General features: G+C 49.4%; 1 protein-coding gene across 3 annotated transcripts in view; it reads left to right on the forward strand.

The window, feature by feature from the left end:
* Positions 1-14,897, forward strand: part of AMPD3 (adenosine monophosphate deaminase 3) — a 50,778-nt gene that overhangs the window by 12,290 nt on the left and 23,591 nt on the right. For all 3 annotated transcript variants that reach the window (XM_055141493.1, XM_055141491.1, XM_055141492.1), the window contains 2 exons: positions 8,858-9,065; positions 12,780-12,942. In XM_055141493.1, the coding sequence (XP_054997468.1) occupies positions 8,858-9,065; positions 12,780-12,942 (371 nt within the window). The remainder of the gene's footprint in view (positions 1-8,857; positions 9,066-12,779; positions 12,943-14,897) is intronic.

A 14,897-nucleotide genomic window follows, 5' to 3' on the forward strand; every position in this document is an offset into this window, starting at 1 on the left:
AAGTGTTTTTCTTTCTTGGGACATTTATGCAGGGTACAGGTGCAAATGGCCAATTCTAAGTGCCAGGCATGTGCTGGGTGAGGTGTGGTGGCCACAGGCCAGGAACATGGTCTTCTTTGGAGGCTAAAGAAACTACACCCAAGAGGCTGAATACATGAACTGAATAGTCTGGAAGGTCTTCTGTGTGTCTCAGAAAACAAAGCTTTTAGTTCCTTAAATAGGAGAAAAAAAGGATCCCAGAAGTTTTGTTGTTGTTATCAGGAATAAAAAGTTTCTGAGGCCAATTTGCATGCCAGAGTGGCTGGGGGCCTGACATCTGCAGATGGAGATTGTCTTCTCGCTCCAAGTCCGAAGAGCTCTCTGTGGTTTCCAGAACTTCCTCTGCAGACTCTTCTCTGAATGTCTTGTTCCATCCCAACGTACTGAGTTGTGGTGGTCTCTGTTCGTGCCCAGCTAACCCTTTTGACTGGCAGTCATTTAGTTTTTGTTTTTGGGGACCACACCTGGGGCACTTAGGACTGACTCCTGGCTATGTGCCCAGGGATCTCACCTGGGGTGCTCAGAAGCCATATGCAGTGCTAGAAATTGAACCCAGGTCAGGGGCTGGAGTGATAGCACAGCGGGTAGGGTGTTTGCCTTGGACGTGGCCGACTGGGGTTCAATTCCCAGCATCCCATATAGTCACCCAAGCACTGCCAGGTGTAAGTTCTGAGTGTATGAGCCAGGAGTAACCCTTCTGCAATGCTGGGTGTGACCCAAAAAGCAAAAAAAAAAAAAAAGAAAGAAAGAAAGAACCCAGGTCAATCACATGCAAGGCAAGTGACTTATCCCTTGTACTCTCTATATCTGAAGTTATTTTTAATTATTAATTCTTGCTTTTTGTCACACATGGCGGTGCTCAGCACTTACTCCAAATTCTGTACTCAGGGATCACTCCTGGTAGGTCTTGAAAGACAATATGGGGTGCCTTGGAATGTGTTCGAGGCAAGTGACTTTATCCTGCTATACTGTCTCCCTGATCCCTGGAATCTTTTTTTTTTTAAATTTTTAAAATTTATTGAATCACCATGAGATAGTTACAAGCTTTCATGTTTGGGTTACAATCTCACAATGATCAAACACGCATCCCTCCACCAGTGCACATTCCCCACCACTAATATCCCGGGTATACCCCCCTTCACCCTCCCTTGGCCTCCATGGCAGACAATATTCCCCATACTCTCTCTCTACTTTTGGGTATTATAGCTTGCAACACAGACCCTGAGAGGTCATCATGTTTGGTCCATTATCTGCTTTTGGCATGCATCTCCCATCCCAACTGGTTCCTCCAGCCATCATTTTCTTAGTGATAGGGATCACTATTCCATCTGCCTTCTCCCCTCGGCTCATGAAGCAGTCTTCCGGCTGTGGGGCGATCCCCCTGGCCCTTGTATCTACTGTCCTTGGATCCCTGGAATTCTTTTTTAAGGGGAGTGTCTGTCTCTCTCTGGGTCCTCACCCACCAGTTTAGGACCTAGCGTTAGTTGGGGAGTAATGGAGGGGGCTGAGGCAAGAAGATGAGTTGCTTCTCCACCACCACCGCAGACAGGCTGCCTGGTGGACACAGGTCCCTGGGCCAGTGTTTGGCTGCTGGCTGCCCGTGACTGAGTGAATGAGGAAGTTCCCTCGGGGCCCAGTTTCTTCATCTGTAAGCAGGGGTGGGGATCATGTCTACCTTCAGGGATGTAATGAAGGATAAGTGAGGAATGCAAGGCTTAGCAAAGGCAATGCACCTTGGTCAGCGCAAGCTCCCCAGGGACCATGCTGGGACACTTCCTGCTGTGGAGATGGCAACACAAATGAGTGCTGGGCTCTGCAGTTCCCAGTCAGGCTTATCAAGTGGTCATTCTAATGAATGCGATTTTGCAGATTAGGAAACCAAGGTTCAGAGAAGTAAAATTAACTTGTACAAGCATGCATGCATAGCAAGTATGTGACAGAGCAGGAACTGAGGCCCACTCTTCCCCTTCCTCCCAAGTGGTGTTCAGGAGGTCCAGGTGTTCCACAAGCTGTTTTTGGCCAGCTGCAGTTCAGTGCAAGAGCCTGAGGACATGGGCTGCTTGGGCACTGTGGTGCTGAGGATACCCAGAACATCCTGGTGGTGCTCGGGGCCTCCTGGTATTCACCCGGCAATACTTGGGGGACCACATGGTGTCAAGAATTGAGCTCAGGTCAAGTGCATGTGAGGCATCTGCCTTAACTGAGGTACTGTCTTTTGGCCCTGATAGGCGTGTTTTGAAAGTAGAGCACCACTTTCTTTTCTTGGGTTTTAGAACTATACTCTGTATTGTTCAGGGCTACTCCTAGTGTGGTGCTGGGGGCTGAGGGTACAGTGCTCCCAGAGGTGCTCCCAGGAGCATGTGGTGCTGAAGGAGTGAACCTATGCATCAGCATGCACTCTAGCCCTTTGAGCTATCTCTCCAGCCCCAGAAGAACCTCACTTTATCTTTTTTTTTTTTTGGTTGGGGGTGGGGGGAGCCCACACCTGACTGTTTAGGGCTTACTTCTAGCTCTATGCTCCATTTGCAACATTAGGTCTTTCTAGTTTTGCTTTTTCTTCAGAACATTATAATAGTTTGTAATCAATGACTGGAGCAATAGCACAGTGGGTAGGGAGTTTGCCTTGCATGCGGCCGACCCAGATTTGATTCCTCCATCCCTCTCAGAGAGCCTAGCAAGCTACGGAGAGTATCTAGCCCACACGACAGAGCCTGGTAAGCTCTCCGTGGCGTATTCGTATGCCAAAAACAGTAACAACAAGCCTCACAATGGAGACCTTACTGGTGCTTGCTCGAGCAAATCAATGAACAATGGGATGTCAGTGCTACAATGTGCTATAATATATTATAATTTATATTTACTATAAATGTAAACATAAAAACACCAGTTTGAATTAATGCCTTTTTGTACTTTAGATAAGTTGAGTGTTGCTGATCCTATGAAATTCACATTTTTATATATTTGCTGGGGTTGAACTCACAGCTTCACTAGCCTCACACACATACACAGAAGCCACTCTACTGCCAGCCATCCCTGGGCTCTGGGGTTCACTTTGAATCTTATCCTATTTCCTGACAGTTTGCTTAGACCACAGAAATGCGTAATTGAAATTTAGTCACCACTGATGAAAACCTGCAAAGCCTCTAAGCATCCAAAATACATACTAGGGCTCCTCTAACCAGCCCATTTCTTCATTTTTAGAAAGCTCCATTGAGATAAAATTATATATCATATGATAAACCCAGCTGAAGTGTGCACGTATATAGTTTTAGGTATCCTCACAGCTATGTAAGTGTTACCACAATCAATTTCAAACATTTTCATCACACTTTCCCCCCAAACCTCTACTATACAACTATCATTTTCCCAATCTTCCCTTCTCACCTCCAATTTATTATTACTTTACCTAGGGTTCTAATGATGGTTGCACTCTTGCTTCCTATTCTGTTGGGAATGTAAAGATGCAAATTAGGGAAAGTTTGGACTTTTGTAGGTAGAGTCACAGATGTGATATGTGATGTGTGACCAGCTCAGTTTTGGGTCAGATTGACTGGGTTCAAATGACACGGCCCCTCATATTATGGACTTGAAGCTGTGGGCAAGTCATTTAACTGCAGGAGGCTGAGATACAAAATGAGAATCCCTTTATTAAGGGATCTAGCTGGTAAGAATTAAATGAGCTAATATACATGACTGTTTAACACAGTGCTTCAAATACCATCTGTGTTCCTGTTTTTGTTACTATTATTTGGCAGTCATCTGCGGAGGAGGAAGCAGAATAATTATGAGAAGCAAACACAAGTATTCAAAGCACTGCAGTCTAAGGATGAAACACCTGTAAGATGGTGATTGCATTGCACAAGGATGCCCCTGAGTCATCTAGAGAACTTTGAACTATGCTCAGCATGTGCTTACTAAGATACAGGCATTGTACATTCAATTATAAAAGCCACACCACAGTCTTCTTTTTTTTCTTTGCTTTTTGGGTCACACCCGGCGATGCACAGGAGTTACTCCTGGCTCTGCACTTAGGAATTACTCCTGGCGGTACTCAGGGGACCATATGGGATGCTGGGAATAGAGCCCGGGTCGGTCGCGTGTGAGGCAAATGCCTTACCCGCTGTGCTATCGCTCCAGCCCCACAGCCTTTTCTTTTAATTAGCAAGATGGGGACAGACTTTATCTGAAAAATAGATATCCCCAGAATAGTCACCTTCTCAAGGATGATTTTAGTGAAATAGATAAGCAGGCATTCGTTAGGAATTGGGCATAGTGCAAGGGTTAAACCATGTCCTTTTAGGAAGCATCTTAAATCAGAGGCAGGAGCTTTTGGAAATTCAGGACTATTGACAGAGAAGCTTCATTTGAAACTGCCAGGACACCTATTTTTAAAGAATTTAGAGTCTAAGACTTTATTTAAAAGGTAATAAAAATTGAATTCATTTTGGCCTCTGGTCTGTGGGGGTACCTGCTCTTGGCCAGGAGAGGAGCTGAGGAGGACTGGGAAAAGAGAAGGGGATGGAGGGGTGAGTCTTCACGTCTGGCAGGCCTCAGCTGTGCCAGTCAAAGCTGGCTTGGCCTCCGGTCACTGGGCGGGGCAGGGGGGGGGGATCGGGGCATGCTGTGGGGTCTGCATGTGCCTCCTGCAGCCCACACTGTGGTTTTTTCCCCTCCATTCTCAGTCACAGAGTAGGTGCCCACTCTTCTGTGACTCCCCTCCTTCCACTAGGTCCCCACCCCACTTCTTTGAGGACCCTTGTAGTGAGCCATGATCCCCGGTGGGGGATGGAATCTCTGCCTTTAGAACAGTGAGTCTCTACCAGAGTGATAGAGTGATCTGAGGGAGCCCACAAGACTCCCCTTTCTGGAATGTTTCCCTCTCCATCCGGAGAATGATTCAGAGAACCACCTCTGACCCTGTGGCCTCACTGCCCACCCCTCATCCCTGGGGTCAGATGAGGTGTCTCCTCTGGAACCCACCCCATGTAGGGCAGTGGGCTTCCAGCTGTGCTGGCTTATGTCTAGGGAACCTGAGGCCTGAGCTAAACTCAGGCTTGTCTTAGAAACCCTGGTCAGAAGCAGAGGTCTGGGGACCCCAGGAGCTGGACAGCAGGGCATGACTGGAGTAGACAAGGGCCACAGAGTAGGAGGGAGCCCAGCAGGTTCTGTGAGAAGCCGTAACAACATCCCAAGAGAGCTGCCTACCAGCTGGTGTGAGAACCTGGTTGGGCAAGAAGGTCCCCGTCATTCAGAAGACTGAGCAGCTTCCTGCCCTTTTGGGCACTCGGCCTGCAGCTGGCACCTTCATAGCCTGACACATGAGGCCTCCAGCTCCTTAGCAGCAGGGCGCATTTGCCAGGTGGACATGTGGGTGAGGAAGGAGGGGCACCAGCTGTGACATGGAGGAGTTGGCTTGCTCTGATGCCCTGAGGGTGAGCATGGAGTGTGACAGGTGGGATCAAGGACAGCCACCTCTTAATTTGTCCCAAGGAAGAACTTACTCATATCAGCAGAGCACAGAGCTGTTGTTCTCTTGTGCTTGCATGCCTAGCTCTAGCCTGGCAGACTTGATCCTTGGTTCATGTATTTTGAATGAACAATTTCATGCTAATGTCTTATTCAGAAAAGTAGTGAGCTCTCTGTCATTGGAGGCATTCAAGAACAGGCTGCCTCAATGAGAGGACGGGGGTGTATCATCCTTAAAGTTCTTTCCAGGGGCTGGAGAACTAGTACAGTGGGAAAGGGTTTGCCTTGCATGTGGCCAGCTCCAGTTCCATGAATCCCGGCACACATATGATTCCCCAAGAATGACCAGGAGTGATCCCTGAGCATAGAGCCAGGGGTAAGGTCTGAGATTCACTGTGTGTGACCCCAAAATAAAAAACCCCAAACAACAAAGTCCTTTCCAAGCAGGAAATTCCATAACTCTGTGACTCAGAGACTGTTTATGGTGACTTCTTTTTCTATGATGACGTGTGTGGGTTTGGCTTCAGCTGGACCTGGGTGGGCAAGAAGGCTGGCATGTAAACACACATACTCAGTTGCTCAGTTGCTGTTCTCAATCTTACTGGCTGAGCCCTGTTTGTGTGGAGTGGAAACTAGCTATCAGATCTGTGGTAGGCAACATTTGGGAAATGGTTCCAAAGATGGCCAACGTTCATCTCCAGACTGAGTCCCAGTCTAAACATGTGAGCTAAGAGCTTTCTCAGTCAGTGAGTAGCAGGGACTGTCAGGAGGACTTGGAGCCCTTGGGAGCTGCATCGTGCCTGGCTCTGAAGATGGAGGAGGCCATGGCATGTATCAGTGAGCTAGCAGGAACCAGGACTCTCGGTCTTACTGTCCCACAGAACTGGGGTCTACCATAACCCTGAATGGACCTAGAAGCAGTTTCTTTCCTAGAGTGTCTAGAGAAGAGCTGAGAGTGGCCAGCACTGAAGTGGCACTGGTTTATAACATGATGTAGGTTTCAAATGCACTGCATTGTCATTTGACATCTGGAATTTTGCCTTTCCACACTTGGAACATAGGACCCAGGCCAGCAGTCTTTCCCAGACAGCTCACCCAGAGGCATCTAGCTGGATAGTGTTTGAAGCCAGATTTCCATTTGTTATGCACCCGTAGAAATGGAACATGGGGACCCTCTTCTTGGGCTCCAGGTAGCTTTCCCCCTTTCCCAAGACACAAGCATCAGAGTTAGCTCTGATGATCTCAGCCTAAGATGAGTGGGGTAGACGCTGCTGTGCCCCTTTGCATAATGCATCCCTCAGGCCTGCTGAGCTCACTGAGTTCACCTGGGAACACCTTCCACTCACCTGCAGTCTGAGACTGGAGTCTGCAGTGGTGACTTCAGGAGGACAACTAAGGGGGCTGTCCTGGGAGGCACGAGAGAGAAGGAACATGGGCATTCCCAGCGGGGGGCACTGTGCTTACCCCCCATTCAGCCCTCAGATCATGGTGGTGGTTTTTTTGCTTTGACCTTCCCAACCTGTTGTTCACCTTACACGTGCTTTCTTCTCCGTGACAGGACTGGCCTGTAGGCAGCTTGGCTCCAGCCTATTGGGAGGGAAGCTGGCAGAGAGATAAGCAGCCTAGTGGGACATGGAGTGACCTAGCAGCCATAATCCCACAGGGCCCAGCAGGTCCCATTTTGATGTGAGAAGAGCCCAAAGCAATGGCTCATCCTCTCGGTGTGAGGGTGCCAAGACCCAGGGTGAGCCTCCTTCCCTCCTCTCAATCTGCCTCTGAGCAGGGCGCGCTGCCCTAGTGGGCATCGTCCTGGATCAGGATGCTTGGCTCCGCTCCATGTGATGGATGGACAGAAGGTGGGGGAAAGCCTGGCTCAAGGCTCCCAGAGTTCAGGCTGCTTCCTGAGTCACCCAGTGCATCTGCTCTGTGGGGACGGGGCAGGGTGGAGGCCAACTCCTGAAAAGGAGCTCCCTCCTTTTTCAAGGGGCAAACAGCTTTGTCTCTGAGGATGCAATGATGTAGGTGGACAAATAAAGGCCAGAGAGCCTTGGCAAGTGGTGAGTGTATACTTCTGGGAGGCTTGTGGTGACTGAACCAGAGTGGGTTTTGGGAAGTGGCTTGGCCCAGAGCCAGGAGGAAGACAGCTGCTTCCAGGTGAGTAAGAAAATAAGGCTCATTTGGGGAGCCCACAGATTTCTCCACCCCTTGAAGGCGTTCCTGGTGCCTGGAGAAGACAAGGATGTCTGTGGGCTTGGGGGTTGTCACTGAGATCTTGGCTGATGATCGTAGGCCTGGGTTGCCGGGATCAATATCTAGGAGGCAACTGGGCCCTTTGGCACCACGTGGATCATGAGGTCAGCTGTTTTCTGCCATGGAACCCTGCTCAGAGGCAAAAAGCTGGGGATTGGGCTGCAGGGGAAGTGGAAGGAAACATGGGAGAGAGTGCTGGCAGCCTCCCTGTCAGCATTTCTGCTGGCATTAGAAATGTTAATTAATAACGTTAGTCAATAAGGCTGTGCTTGCAGATCTGCTTTGCAAATGTGCTTGTGGCATTTTGCACCAACCTTGTGCCCACTTTCCCAAGAGTTTGTGAAGTCATCCTTAATGGAGTGCTGACAGGTCCAGAGGGACAAGCCGTTGGTTTTGAGCAATCCCTTTCCCCAAATATGTGCATATTTGTGCCTGCCTGGCAGCGTCAGCCCATGTGGCCCAAGTCAGGCTGAAGCAAGGAGCTGTAGGGGCTGGGCAGAGCAGAGATCAGGGAGGAGAAGGAGGACTGGCCACATTGCCCTGCAACTTGGCAAAGGCCTTTTACTATCCCCGACTCCTTTATGAAACAAAAAGGTGGGGCTAGCTGATCGTCATGTTCTCTCCTGGCTTCAGCGCCCACTCAGTCTGGGAAACACAGCTTGATGGTCTGGGGCGGTTCATAGCCCTTCTTGAGGCTGCTGACCCGCTGGGGCTTAGATTGGGGTTATCTGCTGAGAGCATGCAGTGCACACACTCATGGGAAGGCCTCGCTGATATTTGCTCTAGTTCTGCTCTCACCTCTCTTGACCTCCGGTGCAAGAACTCTGCAGAGAGCTCTGCCCTCTCTCTTGAGCCATTCACCTATTTGGTGAACCCAGCAAATACAGTGCCCGGCAGTTCTTAGTGACTGCAGGGCTGGGTCACTCACATCTGCTCCAGGTCTCACTAAAGATGTATGGGAGGAGACGCACAAACAGGCTGTGTCCCTGGGACAGCATGGTAGGGCCAGCAAGAGTGGGCTCAGCAAAATCCTCCTGCCCTGAGCGACACAAAGTACCCTTGCCCCCCGATCATGATGTCTCCCCTTTTCCCTTGCTTTTAGAAAGAAAAGTTTCAAGATGATTCGGTCTCAGTCCCTGTCTCTGCAAATGCCGACGACACAGCCAGATTGGAAGGGTCCCTCGACAGCCAGCCCGGCCATGTCTCCCGCTACCCCTGTGATCACGGGAGCTGCTTCCCAGTCCACGCCAGGGCCCTATGCCATGCCCGAGTTCCAGAGGGTCACCATCAGTGGGGACTACTGTGCTGGGGTAAGGCCTTTCCCACCCCACTGTGTGTGCGTGTGTGTAAGAGAGAGAATGTGTGTGTAAGTAAATGTGTGAGTGACTGTGAATGTATGAGTGTGTTTGTGTGTGTATGTGAGTGCGTGTGTGTGCATATTGTGTGAGTGTATATATGTGTATCTGTATGTGTGTGTGTGTGTGTGTGTGTGTGTGTGTGTGTGAACTTATGAATGTGTATGCACCTATGCGGAGGCCCTTTGTGCTCTGAGGACACTGCTCTAAAATCTGGCGTAGGTTGTGGGGGTGTCTGTAAAAGAAGGGGGGTTCCTAACTGAAGTTGTGTGGGGGAGTGTGTGTTGGGGGAAATCTGACTGGTATCTGGGACCCAGCCTATAAGTTCCTGATAATATCTGGTCCCAGAATTTCCTCTCTGCCTGCAGATGGTTGTGATCTCCGGGGTAAATGGACTCAAAGTTGTGCAATTGGATGGTTTGCTTGAAACCAATTATTGCAGATTCTGCTTTTCCTTAGGTGTGTGCTTAGGTCAATGTCTTAAACACAGACTAAGACAGTCCTCCCACTCCTCCCCCCACCCACCCCAAACAGTTAATCTAGTTATGGCAATTTTTTATTTTGCCTGTTTGAATGATGTACTTCTTGAAAAGAACTCCCACTAAGTTAGTGTCAGGGTTAAGTTTGGCTCCAACTTCGTGGCTCTCAACCTACCACTTGTGCCTCAGTTAGCATTGGAATTCTGTTTCTCTCCTCCTCCTTCCCCCCTCCCCCATGCCTCCACCAATCTCTCAAGCAGTACAGGGTGGGGGGAAGGGGCCTGGGGCTAATCTGGTGACACTTGATAACTGGGCAGATAGTTCATTACTATGGTCTGACCATGAGGTGCTACTTGGACCAGAGTGGTTCTGTGGTACCCAGTGGTACCAGGCCACCTTCGTGGTGCTTGGGGGATGGGCCTCACCTGTTGGTGCTTAGGGTGGTAGGGGCATGCATTTTCAGTGATCAAATTTGAGTCTTTGTGCATGTAAGAATGCATTCATGAGAGCCAGAGTGATAGTTCAGTGGATAGGGCATTTGCCTTGCACACTGACGACCTGGGTTTGATCCCCAGCACCCCATATGGTCCCTTGAACCCTGCCAGGAGTGATCCTTGAGCACAGAGCCAGGAGTAAGTCCTAGGCATGCTGGGTGTGATGCCCCTCTCCCTACAACCGTAATATAAAGAATTCATTCACATCTCTTGAATTATCGTCCAGTCCTGTCTCTCTTTTTTAACAATAATTTTAGAAAACAGCATGTATCTCAGGAAGCAAAGCAATTCATATATATCAGTTTCATTCTAGCTATAAATTTTTTTTTGAATTTTGTGTGTGACAAAACCTTTGCACATGGTATAAAATTTAAATGATACAGGGACAGAGCGATAGTACAGCAGTTAGGGTGTTAGTCTTGCATGCAGCTGACCTGGGTTCAATCCCCAGCTTCCCATATGGTCCCCCAAGCACTGCCAGGAGTAACCCCTGAACAGCGCTAGACGTGACCCAAAAAGAAAAAAAATTAAATGATACAAACATCATCCACTTTCTCTCCTCAGAATTGATTTTGGTTTCTTGTGTGTTCTCACAGGGCCTATGTGCCTCCAATTAAGCATGGATATAGAATTTACTTATTTTTGCTTATATGATAGTTTACACCATACATTGTACTGTGCCTTTGTGTTTTGTTTTACTTAAGGTAGTGCTATATCAATATATTAAAATATTTTTGGATTTAAATTTTCTTTATAAGAAATTATAAATTTATAAAAATTTAAATTTTTCTTTATTTTGGGGGAGGGGTCCTAGGCTGTGCTTAGGGGGGCCTGGGGAACTACCAGCAACACTCAACCAACCAGGCCACATAATTCAATGCAGAGGCCTGAGGATGTGGTGCCGCCTGGGCCTCCAGTCCTTGGGGAGTCTCTTGGGCTATTCCTGGCAATATTTGGAGGGCCATGCAGTACTGGGTTTGACTGGGGCTCTACATGCAAAGCATGCACCCGTAGGTGGATGCTATCTCCCGTTAATGCATTTTTATTATTTTTGTAGTTCATAGTGTTTGATTGTGTGTGGCTAAATTAGCAAGGCATACTTTGTTATTTTAGCTCATATAAATGGACATTTTTTGTTGATTTGGGAACAGTATAGGTCTTGTCTGAAGATGCAGAGTCCTGAGCAAGGGTTCTGGCTGTCCACCCAGCCTCAGGAATGGGGCAGGATAGTAGATGAGGATAGTAGATGGGTTCAGTTAAAGTGGCTGACCTCCAGCTCAGCGAGGAAACATAGGCTGCTGTTTTAATGTATTTTTCTACCTGTCTTCTGGCAGGTGTGTCATGGGGCATTAATGCCCGTAAACTGGGCAGTTTATCCCCAAGAGCTAGAGGTATGTGAGAGTTAGGCTTCCCGTGTAGATGACCTCATCTTCCGGGGCATATATTCATGGGCATGAGAGCCTCAGTGCCTGCATGTGGGCCTGTGGTCACTGGTTTCACTGGGATTCTGAGCCCCTCTCCAATAGCCTTAGCATGGCCTGGAGTTCTTACTGATCCCATACATTTCGCAGATAGTGTTTGCCTTTGTTACTGGCAGCGTCAGATTTTTGTCTAAGCTGCTTACCTCTTCCCACTGTTTCCAGAAGCCACCAATAAAAGGTGTAAAATGGAATGAACAAATGAACCTCGGGACCCTTGAAGGTGGGGAAGGAAAGGTTACCTCCTTAATAAAAAGCAAGGAGGAGTATTTGGTACAACAATAAAGACTTGCTTGGGAAGGATGCATAATTCTCTCTAGGATTCAATTTCCCCATTTGTAAAGTGGGTTACAGTGAATCTACAGAAAGGACTGGTCACATAATACATTCCAGGCGTGTAGCACAGCTTGTGGTCATTATGCTTTGGGCTGACTAGTAGGACTCAGAAGCCTGGGATTGGCCCACCAGCAGGTGCAGCTCAGAGGTTCCTCTGTGAGTACCCGGCTTCTGAGGCAGTCTCGGTATTTATCACATGAAAATAATAGTGCTCACCTGGCCAGGGACAGGACACAGGCTTTGCCTTCTCACGTAGGTGGTTGAATCAGCAGATATGAGGCTGGCTTTGGAGTGTGTAGTCTTGCCTCCATGTTTCCAGGGCAGGCAACCTTAACTCTTCTCCTATGTCAGGGGTCCCCAAGACCGTCCCTGAGTTCTGTGATTCATTGGGAAGACTCCTGGGATCCCACACAGAACTGTCTTCATGATGCAGATTTCTTGCAGAGAAAGGATTCAGAGGAAATTCTGCATAGAGGAAGGCACATGGGAGCACCAGGAGGGACCCCCCTCACCCGCTCAGGTCTCCAGAACCCTCTCTGGTGGAGTCTCTAGACCCCAGAAGCTGATAGTGACAATTTGTCAAATGTTGTTCATGATGGTGGCTCCTGAGAAACTCAGCCAGCCCCCCCAATTTCACAGGGTTGACTTTCACACCCACAGATGTGGCACACCTCAAATCCCAGACTCCCCAGAGACACCCATAAACCACAGCATCTTTGCAATTGTGGCACAGTGCATTACTTTTACCAGACAGACGGGAGTGGGGTGGGGGGCACTCCCCAAACCCAAATTCCCTGCTGCTGTGCAAGTGCCAACCTCTTGCTCAGATCAGCAGTCTTGGGCCATGTATGTGACCTCTCTGCTGCCCACTCCATTCTGCAGATCACCCTGGAGGACTATGAGCAGGCGGCCAAGAGCCTGGCCAAGGCTCTGAAGATCCGGGAGAAGTATGCCCGGCTGGCCTACCACCGTTTCCCTCGGACCACAGCTCAGTACCTGGGCCACCGGCGGGCTGACACCGCACCTCCAGAAGAAGGTCTCCCAGGTATGGACTGGTAAGGGGGAAGTGGGGGGACTCAGGAGGAGTGGCTTAGGCCTTGGTTGGGATATTCACTGGGTGTGTCCTCCAGATGGGAATTTAGACAGAAAGTTTCTCCGACGCTGGTGCTTTCTGATTCCCCTGAGGATTGCTTCTGTGGCACTGTGGGCCTCACCACAGATGGAGCTGAGCTGTAGAAAAAAAGAGATGCACAATAGCACGGCAGGTGGGGTGCTTGCCTTGGATGAGGCTGACCTGGATTTTATCCCTTGACCAGGATTTGAATTCTGGCACCCTATATGGTACCCCTAGCACCACAGGAGTGATCTCTGAACATAGAGCTAGGAGTAAGCTTTGGGCACTATCAGGTGTGGCCAATGAATACAAATGAAAGGAAGGAGAGAGGGAGAGAGCAAGAGAGAGAGAGTGTGAGAGAGAGCAGGGGGGAGAGAGAGAGAGAGAGACAGAGACAGAGACAGAGACAGAGAGACAGAGAGAAGGAACCGATGCAGCAGAGACAGTCCTTGACTTTAGAAGTCTGCTATGTCTGGAGGGCTAGTAAGACCCTGGGATTGGATAGTAGAAGTGGAATTGGGGCCAGAGTAGGTGGGGAGCGGTGAGACCCAGAGGGCACGCCTGCAGCTGGGGAACGTGGTTAAGTGCATCTGCCCTGAGGTCTAAGTGCCTTATCCCTCCAGCCTGTTTGTCAGTCAGTGTCCATCTCCGGGGCCCATTGTGAGGATTAAATGTTAGAAAGTCTGGGATGCCATTAGTACAGTCTAAGAGACAATGAGTGAGTATTTAATATGGAGGGACTTTGAGCATTTAATGCCGAGGGGCATCAAGTAAGCACTTAACATTGAGGGGCCTTGAGTAAGTATTTGACAAATGGTGGGCCTAGATGTGACTTGAGTTGGGGGAGAGCAGGGACACAGGGACACAGGTGTCTGTTCAGCCTGTGAGGGACCACGGAACAGCAGAGCTGTCAGAGAAGGGAGGAGGGGGAATATGAATTCTGACAGGATGGCAGGACTCCAGGGTCCGAGCGAATGCCAGAGCCAGACGCCCCACGGTCTGAACCAGCCCCTACACCTGGTGTCAAGAACAAGGCGGGTCTTGTGTCCCTGGCTTTCCCGAAGCGCTGACACCTGGAGCTGAGAGACCACAGCCCTCTGTGGGAGGGAAGCTGACCGCTTTTGCCCCAGTTTTGGCAAGAACAGGTGGGATGTGATAGCCAGATGTGTCCCTTATCCGTAACAGGGGCTGTGGGGGTGGTGGCTTCCTGCACTTTGCCCCCCACTTTTGACTTACAAGCCGTTGGCATACTTTCAGGGGTCCTATGCTGCCCGTAGCTATGTCTGATGGGGGCATGTTCTATCCTGGGACAAGTTGATCTGTTCTGAACACTGATGGGCACAGCCAGAGTCACCCAACTTGGTGTCTTCTGGTGGCAAGGCTCTTAGGGTTTCTGCCTGCCCACCTGGGCAGCTGGCCAACTGCCCTGTGCACTGAGGTCAGCTGAGGTGTGGAGTTGAAGCCTCCAGTATTGCAGTCATTTTTATAACCTGTTCCTTGTGCAGAGACAGGACTTCGCAGACTCAGGAAAGCCTGTTAGAGGAGTGGTGGGTATGTAATTCAGATGTTGAGCATTACTGTTCACAGAGCATTACCTTCAGCCCGCTATTGAGGCCCTCACACTGGCCCACTAAGTAAGGCCAGTGATGCTTCCCTTAGGCAAGCAGGCAAGGACAGAGAGGTGAAGTGCTTTGCTCAATTCTCATAGCTGGGAAGTCACCCAAAGGCATTTTCTGCCATGCATGGGTCCACCAGCTCTGTCCATGAGCACAGAGCAAGGAGCCTTGAGCACTATTGGCCCAGAATACCTCCACTCCCATTGCCAGTTCAAATTTTTTTGATTGGGGGCCTGGAGAGATAGCACATGAAGCAAGGCACTTGCCATG

Source organism: Sorex araneus, chromosome 6 (genome assembly GCF_027595985.1).
Source record: "Sorex araneus isolate mSorAra2 chromosome 6, mSorAra2.pri, whole genome shotgun sequence".
In the NCBI taxonomy this organism is placed as follows: domain Eukaryota; kingdom Metazoa; phylum Chordata; class Mammalia; order Eulipotyphla; family Soricidae; genus Sorex; species Sorex araneus.